This window comes from Chrysoperla carnea, chromosome 5, assembly GCF_905475395.1.
Source record: "Chrysoperla carnea chromosome 5, inChrCarn1.1, whole genome shotgun sequence".
NCBI lineage: Eukaryota > Metazoa > Arthropoda > Insecta > Neuroptera > Chrysopidae > Chrysoperla > Chrysoperla carnea.
The window spans coordinates 38,140,321-38,150,966 of record NC_058341.1 but is presented as its reverse complement, the minus strand read 5'-3'; the positions used below and the strand labels follow the sequence as shown (position 1 = coordinate 38,150,966).

The window sequence follows — 10,646 nt, the reverse complement described above, 5'->3', positions numbered from 1 at the left end:
AAAAAAAAATTTGTTTCTTAATTAATTTCTGTGAATTTAAATTTATAGTTCAAAAAATATATATAATCATTATTTTTCTGTTAATCATTTATTATTCATTATCTCTTTCATTAATCAACAAAATCATTTCATAAAAATTATAAGAAAAAAAAAAAAAAATTCAATTTAAAATTTATAACCGTAAAAAATCGATTAAGAAGTCTAAAATATTTATTAGCGACCAAAAAATATCCAAGAGTACGCCATTACAGTTATTGCCATACAAAAATTTTCTGTTTCTTTTCATTACTCTTTTGTACGTTTAAAGCCATTTTAAGTTGTTTAACAATTTTTCTTTTTAAAATTATTCCTTCGAACAATATGAATTTCAAATTCAAATAAAATCGGAAGGTGATGTATATTTTCAAGTTCGTGAACAACATAACTAAATGCAAAAATTATTTTGGAGTTTTAATAACCTTTTAGTGTGGGTTGAATTTTCATAAAATTCGTAACGCCTAAAATCAGAAATATCCCCTCCCAATCACCATGTCATACCCTACAAGGGCTCTTAAAGATTCTTTCTAAATAATTTTCTTTAAAAGGCCAGTTATTTTCTCCAGAACAACATTTTATGAGAATTTATTTCGGTTTACGAGTTGAGAGGTCAATATTCATCACTTTATTACCGAAATACCATAGCCGCTTCAAAAAGTGATAGAAAATTGAACTTTGTTTGATCCAGTGCCAAAAGCATTTTGATTATTAAAAAGAAATATGTATGTACGTGTTTTATAGAAGAAAGGCTTTAATATCTATCATTTAGGTTTTTGAAAAAACCTAAAGTTAGTAGACCTTAGTGTACTTCTCAGATCAATTCCTAATTTACTGCACCCTTCATGTAACTGTTACAATTACATATAATACTGATTTGTTTCTTTCGAAACTCCAATGCCGTAATTTTTAACTATGAGTAAATTAAAGAACATTGCATATACTGAATTTTACATCGATTTTTTTCGATTACGAAATTCTGATTTAAATGAAATCATAAAAATAAAAATATTTCATAATTCGATACAAAACAAAAAAAAAATCACTTGAATTTAAAATACAACACATGAAAAAAACGATATAAATACAGTTCACAGAAATTAAAAAGAAAATCTTTTTGATCTTGAAATAAAGCAATATTTAAAAATCTATACAGCATTTATTATTTAAATTTGTTTTAAATAAAAGATAAAAATGACTGTGTTTTGTTTCAAAATATAAACGAAAATGTTAAAAACTCTTTTTATTTTAATTTTTTTTAATGCTATATAACAATGACTTAAATATTTAGAAGATAACTATTTAATAGATAAAGTTGTTCTAAAAAAATCATAATTTAAAAATGAAAAACAGAATACATTCAAAGATCAAATACAAGGTTTTTCTTCTATATTATATTGTAGGTAGATCTCAAAGTATCAATAAAATGAGGATACTTTACTTTATAAGGGGGGCTTTTTATTAGAATATTTTATCTTATTCGGAGGATATCTACGAAATTTTTATCTACTAACTTTAAAAACTAATGTGTAAGATATTTTCACGATTTTTTTTATTTCTGGGCGGATGCACAACATTTTATATATATATTAAATGAATTTTTTTTATGAAAGTAGTATATAACGATATTTTTTTAGTGCATTAAAAATTTATCTCCCGCTAGGTGGCAGTGGTGGAGTAGGTTTAGTTCTAGAAAAAAAAATTTTTGTGATTAACTTTGATTTTGAAGGTAATGTGAATTGATTTTCTAAAACTTACCGTGGTTTCTTTACTTTAGAGTGTCGCCCTACATTTGTGTTGTCATTGACGGTTTGAGGGAACGTTGATGGTCGACTGTAAGCATTTCTGTATGGAGGTGCTTGTTGTCTAGGTGACATAAACCTCATATCTCCTAAAAAAAAATTAAGAAATAGAAATGAATTTTATTTTAATGTGTTTGTTAGCATCAAAGTAGAAAAGATAATTTTTTATGTTTTTGAAGAAAATTCGTTCGTTTCGATAAATAATAAGACAAAAACAGGGGTGGGGATCTGAAGATTAAATCTTTTTTAACTTTAAATCTCTAAGTAAGCATTGTGATTATCTATATAGTTTCCATGAAGGGCTCCATGACGATGAGAAACATACATTGCTCTAACAAGGATTGAAAAGGAGCGTAATTTGAATCGGTCACATGAATTTAGGGGATCCGAATCTATCCTAGCCTTGAACGATTGATTCCTCGAATGATTAAATTGAAAGATGGGACTATTGTATGGCTCCTTGAATTGAACTTCAGAACGAGTAGTCACTGTAGTTTAACTCGTTAAAGTTTGTAGTTTAACGAGTTAAACAAGAGGAGATTTTCATTAGATTTTCTATAAATTAGTTTATTTAACTTTTTACTAAAAGATTTTGAGTAATTCTGTGGATAAAATAAAAATAATACACTATTATGGTAAAAATAAAGGAACAGCATGGTATTATTTATCCAAATTTTTACTTAGATATAATTATGTTGGTAGACTGGACGAGGCCGACTCGCAGTATGATTCCAGGAAGGAGATTCATAAGAAATATAATACAGGAGTAAGGCTAATAGTTCTTATGAAGGATTCAACCCTCAAACGATTAAATCGTTCAAGAATTCGAACATTTTTACTCTCTTATCTTAATATCTTACGGATATCAATACCTATTTCGATCATGAGTTATCCAATAGTTAAATTAACTTGAAGATGCAATCCCTTCCCCTGGAAATAACTTAAATAATTATTATAATAATTAAATTTACGATGAACCTTACCTGGTATAATACATGGAACACTTTGATAAACTGGAGGTGGCATTGTATATCGAGTATTACGATCAAAATGCTCTACACCTGGAGTTGGCGATCGGCTTGTTCGTGAATTAATTGGTGGACTGGCTCGAATTCCCATCTTAAAAAAATAAAATTCATATAGAAAAAACAGTTTTAAATAGTCTTGACCAACGAACATTTTAATTTTTTTAATAAAATCGATTTGATATATGAATGCAAAATTCTACCTATAATTGTTTTTCATTCGATTTTTGCTTTCCGGTCTTTTTTACACCCAGTATAGGATTCTAAAATTCGCAAAAATTTTTCACTAAATAGACGGAACAGTTTATGTCCATAACAACCATTTAGGTCAGAATTTATAATTTATACTTGAAACCTCAAATGAATTTGTTTCAATAGATCTATTATATTTCTATATCAGATCGCAAAAATTTAGGTCAGAATTTATAATTCATACTTGAAACCTCAAATGAATTTATTTCAGTAGATCTATTATATTTCTATTTCAGATCGCAAAGAAATTTCATGTATTTTCTATCATGAAACAACCCTCTTTTATTGAAAGAAATAACATCTAATCAAGACACAGTAAGAAATCACTTGAAATTGATTAATGTATCTCTATGAATTCTATTTGTACTCCTGCGGAAGAGGTTGTGATCTAGTTATTAATTTGTAGAATAAAGGTTCATTAATTTCAATTGAGAAACTTACTTGAAAATTATTTCTATAAATCATAGCTGATTGATGGGATATTATATGCGGTGGTGGTGGCATCGGCCCATAACTTTGTTGAAACTGATGATGATAACCATACGCAATATTACTTGGCGGTGTTTCCGATGGACTACAATGTCTATTAAATTGTACACCATTACCTGCACCACTTGTTTGATTATTATGATAATAACTTTGTACAACAGTGCTAGCTGGTGAATTTGAACTGGCACTACTTTGATTTGAATGTGATGATGTTGTATTGCTATGATTCGATGATGAATTACGTGTAGACGATGTACTATTGTTTTTGTTAAATGAATTGTATTTAGTTTGTTGACGGTTAAAATTGTTTGTTTTATCTGTAATTGTTGGTGTCGCGGATGTTGAAGACGATTGTTGCGATTGTTGATGTGTATTATATGATGCTGAATTTTGAAAATTTGAATTTGTTGAATATTGTGAATTTGGTGTATTTGTTGATGGATATACGGTAGAATTTGAATGTGGATTATTATTACCACCAGCTGTTGATGATGTGTACACAATATTCGGTGTTGCATACATTTGGGGAGGTGGTGCTGTTGGCGTATACATTATTGCATTTGATGGTGTTGGATTTGTTGGCGCATATACAATGGTTGAAGGATGCGTTGGCGGTGGATGATTTGTTATGGCAAGATTTGTACTGTTTGAGACGACCGGAGGTGGATGTCCATATACAATTGATGGTGGTGGGCCAGTTGGGTAGATTGGTACTAGTTCAGTGTTTGATTGTGGTGCACTATTTCCCGGTGTTACTGTCGAGGAGTATGTTGTCGGTCCACTTGGTTGTTGAGGTACATATGTTTGTATGTACCCTCCTATATAAAAAACATTATTTTTTAGTTTAAAAATATTATCGTGTGTATGAGAAAAATAATGGACTAACTTGACGCTAACGAACGGGTACGATTCTTTCAGGTTTTGGGTAACGCTCTCTCTGATCGAAAAAATTTGACACAAACGGTGATTAGTGTTGTCAGGCGGTGCCTGTTGGTCACGATATTTTCGATGCTATGCACGTTGAGTTAACACAATTGAACGTTTATTTTTAATGCACAGCATCACAATTTCGGCGCGCTGTTTCGGTGTGAAGCGATTAATGGTTTAAATTTTACTGAACTGACTGTTCAAAAACATGTTTAATCAACTCAATTGGTTGACAAATGACAATGTTTTCATATGACATAAAAGATAGCGCACCTTGTAAACGCTTACGCTTAGCTTTCCATGATTCGATTTACTGACTGTGGTTTTACAATGACGCCTGCTTATATTAAATTTAAAATGATATAAATATTAAATTAGAACTCACCTGATTGTCCTTGGACTAGAGGAACAGTATACCGTTGATTAGCTGGATTCGGTTGTGGAGGAACGTAACACACCATGGGTTGATGTCCCCAGTAAGGGTTGGTACTTTGGTAGGTAATTGGTTGGGCGTTATTAGTCGGTGTACCGGGAACTTCATTATTTATATTCATATTTACAAAATATCCACTCAATTCTGATACCGAAGAATCCTACAAGATAAACGGTACTTAGGATATTTGTTAACAATTATCAACAACTTCATTAGAAAAAAAAGCCATAAAAGAACACTAATGATGTATTTTGACTTTTTGCTAGTAACCTGATATATGTTTTCAGGAATCGAATATAATTCGAAAATATCTCTGTGAAAACATTTAGTACAAAGATCTTACTTCTATGTTTAGATAAATATATTCGCAAATCAGATAAAAAACAAAAATGAAACATTAATATAAAAAGGGATTACTGTGTCCCATTGTACTTACCATTCTATTATATTGAGGAACACCATAATTATATACTGGAGTTGAATCTTCGTTATACATTTGCATAGTACCCGAATTTTGTATAGGAACCATTGTTGACGATCCAAATGTTCCAATTGGAACATTACTATGATAATTCACAGGAAATGATTGCATTGATAAGTTTGTAACATTCTCATATTGGCTACTTGGTATATATTGGTAACTTGCTGCTTGTGATCCAGGATATTGTGTAGCTCCTTGAATTGGTGGTGTAAACGGCAAACTAGGTGATGTTGCAGTATTTGTAAATCCTGTCTTGGGAGTTGGTTTTATAGAGGTTGTGTTGTTTGGTTTTTGTTGGTATTTAGTAACTTTTTTTGGAGATTGTGGACCATTTTCTGTTTTTGTATTATTACTACTATTATTATTAATACTATTACCGTTATTAGTCACATTTCCCCCACTTTGTTTTACTGGCGATACACTTTTCGAATTCACAATTGTTTTTCCGTTGCCCTGTTGCGCTACAGGTTTATTATTATTATTATTAGCACCGGATGTTGGTGATGGCGATTGTTTATTATTATTGTTCACAGTTTGTGGCGCATAAGGTCGCGTTGTACCCTGAGTTTGAGAGTTTATTTGTTTTGTTGAAGTTCTATGAAAACTTTGCTTAGGAGTATTATTTTTGTGATTAGATATGTTCATTTTTTGATTATAATAAGTTGTTCCTGAATGTTGTTCGATTGACGGTTGAGAATTATGTTGTGATATTCCATTGTTTGTTTGTGATAACGATGCTTGCGTAGATTGTACTAATGCTACGAGGCCTGGATGTAAGTTGTTGGGATCAAACGAATAATCAGTACCATCTGGATTCTTAAATGGTGCACCAGTCTGTAAAAAAAAACCGATTTTTCTAAAAAATAATATCTTGTCACTTGAGAGCATAATATAGAAAGAGCAAATTCCCTTAGTGACCCCTGAATAATCAGGAGATGACTAAGTGTCTAGAAATTTGATCGGCCACTGTCATTTTTAAAAAAAAGTTCTGGAAAAATATGTGAGTTAAAAGATTTTTTAAAAGCGTTTAATTTAATTTGTTACGATTCATAATGAATAGGAAATTTCCCAAAAAAATTCCTGACAGTTGAAACTTTAGCTGAATTTTAATTGTAACCGCAATTGTCATAAATAAATATCGGGTTCAGTATTTATAAAATCAAAAAAATCACAAACTTTCAAAGAGATTTAAACAAGAGCCACTATACAATTTAGGTACCAAAAATTACTTTTTATTTTCAAAACTAATATCGTTGTTTCTTCCAATGCCTAATATTTTGTAAATTCGAGATTCGACAGTATTTCTTATTACATAGAGTAAAAAAATAAACAAACAAACCTCTGAATTAATAATATAACTGCCTTTGGGAACTTTATTCAAATCAGTAATTGCCCACATAATGGGTGTTTGCGTCATATCTGTAGATGAATTTGCAGGTTGAACAGGAGTATCTTGATGACCCTCTGGGGGTGATGCAGCATGTCGATTGGTTGTCCAAATCATTTGTCTCTGTGATTGTTGCTGATTTTGGTAGGAAGTCCAAACAACTTGTTGATTATTATTACTATTATTATAATCTTGTTGTGACGTTTGAATTACGCTACCATCATTTTGAACCGAACCTTGATTTACTTGAGGTTGGCCCTGAGGTGATGATGACTCATCCCAAGACATAGATACTGATGGCGGATTTGTATTGTCGTCAACTGAAGACGTCATATGTGTTGATGGGTACGGAGTTGCAGTAGGTGATGGTGTTACACTATCAGACCTTTGAGATTGCGATTTATATCCTGAACTCGATGGACTTAATCGCCACGACATTGAAGAACTTGCTGCTGAATCTGAAATATATATATTTTTATTGTTAATTGTTTATGAAAACGTATAGATCACGCAAAAATAGCATTGAGAAAATACATTATTATAGCATAAAATGATTATTTCTTTCTGAATCAAATTCGAAACCCAAGTTCACTACACAACTTTGAGTCCATTGACACTTCAATCAACATGTTAAAAACTATTTTTCACCAAATTTACATCTAATTCGAATATTTTAGGAAGTAAATATTTCTTAAAGTTTTAAATTATAGAAAACTTACTCAATATTTTTACATGACATACAGAGTAAGCCCCGTTCGAGAATAGTTACAAAAACATCGTGCAACCTTAAAAATTTGGAATAATTTACTTGGGCTTTATGAATATGATTGTAACATTTAATGAATACAATGAATACAACAGTAGTGGCCATATAACCTTAAGAATAATTTTTGATCACTTTTCAAAACTTTCGAAACTTAAATTCAACACTATAAAAAACCCAAAATATCACATTTATTAAAAATTAATTTACTCTTTCAAAACATAATTTAAAGAAATTATCTAAGCAAAGAAATATGTATTTTTGGTTTAGCAAAACATTTTTAGACTAGAATTGACAATCAACTAAGAAAAAATACTCTTCAGGTACATTTTTCAATACTTTAATTACTTTATAGAAGGCAATTTAACAATAGACTTTAAAATTACATTTGGTAAATTTTATTGCTATTTAATATGTAACTAGTTAAGGGAGAGTTGAGGAATAATTCTTTAAAGATATTTGTTTTTTTTTTTTTTTTTTTTAATATTTGATAAAAATAAACTTTTGCGAAACACAGCGAAGTTTGACTAAATTTTTATTTGGTTATTATAGGTTAACAATCCTGGGGGTTTTGCTGCTGCTCCCTAGAATAATTGAAAAATTCCGCATCCAGCCTCGTTAGTTCTATGGACGAATTGAATACAAATCCAGAAGAGATACTTCAATCAAATTCTAGATATTAATTAATTTTTCTACTTCCCTCTAAAAATCGAATGATGACAGTTTCTTTATTATTATTACATTTATTTAAAAAAGATACTTAACTGCCAATACTCAAAATAGTTTTACAGCTGATACAATGGAACCTCGATCATTAATTTATAACAAAATATAAGTATATTTACTTATAAAACAAATTATGAGAAACTAACGAACTTTCTGTACGAAACGTTTGCATTTTATAACGAATATTTCGGCATTGACATTTAAAATATTATGAAATCCCATTGAAAAAATTACGAAACTATTTGTAAAATAAAACTGCTATCGCTGCAACTTTTTATCATTTCTCTTGAATTTCGATTTAATAAGGTTTTACTGTATTGATATAATCAACTCTGAATAATTTTTGATCAGGTATAAACTTAATTTTTTAAGTTCTCTCCTTAATCCTTTTTAAAGGATCAAAAGTCATAAATATTTTATAAGTTTGTATTTGAAAGGTCTATATACAGGATGTCTTTTTTAAGCTGACATATACTTGAAATTCGAAAAATAACTTTTATCCATAAAAATGCTTCAAGCGAAAAATGTTGGGTGTATAGGCGCACATCTTACGCACACATCAAACTTGACTTAGGTTTTCACACTCAAAGAAAAGTTCACTCTACTCCATAACTGGTAATCGATAAACACTTTAATTGTTTCTACGAAATCTAGACACTCTTCGAAAAAATATTCCAATAAATCCAATAAAAGTGGTTTATTTTTCTATAAAGACCATTTTTGTTCAAATTGAATGAAAAAAACGCACAAAAAGTTAGATTTTTGCTATCAATTACTGTCTAAACTATTCGCTCATCTCATTTTGACAGATAAAATATTCCGCCAAATATCTTTAAAACCTATTTCCACTCAAAAATAAATAAAAAATTCACCTTGTTTAGTGAGAAGTCTTGCTCCAGCACTATGAGTTGATGTCACACTATCACCGCGAGATAAAAGTGACACAGATCCAGTATATCCTCCAAAACTGAAACTCTTTGAAACACAAGGTCGTAAAGTATCCCTTGTTTCAACTGATTGACCCTGAAAAAATTAAAAATCTCTTTTAATCTAAATTAAAATCTTATTTTTATTTAAAGCTCGGTTAAACAATAAGCAATTATCTGTTTGACCGAGTCTCGAAAATTTAATATAAAAAAAGACAAATATTGTTAAAAATATTAGTACTTAAAATTCAAAAAGCAAACTTGCAGTTGTATAAATTAATAAATTTTGAGGGGATACCTACCTTTAGTAGCCTTGTAGGCCGATATGTTTGATGATCGGGTGGAAGTAAACGCATTCGAGATGAATTATCACTCTCAGTACTAGACCATGGAATTTCTGCCCATCCCAATTCTTCTTGGGAACTGCAGTCATGCATTTGCTAAAAAAATTTATAAAAATTCAACATTAGAAAATGTTTAAAATAAACATTATTGTGAAAATTTGAGAATTATTTTATTATTTACACCGAAAACGAGTTAGTAAAATATTTTAATGGAAAATAGTTATGATTTGTTAATAATTTACGAGAAAATTTACTATTTATTAAAATTTTTTAAGAGTTTTAAACTCCTTCGTCCACGAAAATACTTAAGTCTCCAAAACTAGAAAATTATCAGTTCGACAACAAATTGCCATTGCCAGAAGGAATTTTTTTATCTTTCAGATACCATTTTTAGTATATTGAAATATTTTTTTACCAATTGCCATAAAGCATTTTTAAATGCCCCATACTGCTATGATTTTTAGGACCCCAGCCGTCAGACACTATGGTTGCGGCAGTCAGTCGACATATGATGGTTCAGAAGAACACACTATAGACAACAAGAATCTATGGCCACAACAACTAATAAAGCGATTGTATGTCATGCAATCATAGCAAAATAATGCCCTCAATCGCTGAGTTCTTATTCTAGAAATTCAGAGATTATTTTGTTGTTATTCCATAACTGAACATTATTCAGCGAGTAATTTAAAAACAGTTTTACGATTTTGACTAAAATTTAATGACTAAAATCCAAAAATAAAATTAGCATTTGGAGTGGAAAAAATAACGACCGATTTCTCATTAACCAGGTATCGGAGATTTGATAAAGTATTTTCGTAAGCAAAGGAGTTTCACATACAAATTCTACATATTTAAGTAATCAAAATTTGATTTTCCGGCGATTTAATCGAGCAGGCAAACAGAAATTATTGGATAATTGAGCCAAAGAATAGTTCGAAATGAGTAGGTGTCAACTAGATAGAAGAAATGAGAGAAAATCAAATTGAGATTTCCAAATTTTGTTGGTTAATAGTCAATGACAGAAAAAAATTAATTGTTTGTACTGTAAAAAGTAA

General features: G+C 30.0%; 1 protein-coding gene across 3 annotated transcripts in view; it reads right to left on the bottom strand.

Annotated features, from left to right (window-relative positions):
• Positions 1-1,408: 1,408 nt before the first annotated feature.
• The window catches only part of LOC123300022 (protein encore), an 80,202-nt gene continuing 70,964 nt past the window's right edge, over positions 1,409-10,646 (bottom strand). For all 3 annotated transcript variants that reach the window (XM_044882477.1, XM_044882478.1, XM_044882479.1), the window contains 9 exons: positions 9,547-9,684; positions 9,191-9,341; positions 6,782-7,287; positions 5,398-6,276; positions 4,914-5,121; positions 3,554-4,419; positions 2,819-2,954; positions 1,792-1,924; positions 1,409-1,722 (listed from right to left, as the gene is read on the bottom strand). In XM_044882477.1, the coding sequence (XP_044738412.1) occupies positions 1,683-1,722; positions 1,792-1,924; positions 2,819-2,954; positions 3,554-4,419; positions 4,914-5,121; positions 5,398-6,276; positions 6,782-7,287; positions 9,191-9,341; positions 9,547-9,684 (3,057 nt within the window). In that variant the 3' untranslated portion in view covers positions 1,409-1,682. The remainder of the gene's footprint in view (positions 1,723-1,791; positions 1,925-2,818; positions 2,955-3,553; positions 4,420-4,913; positions 5,122-5,397; positions 6,277-6,781; positions 7,288-9,190; positions 9,342-9,546; positions 9,685-10,646) is intronic.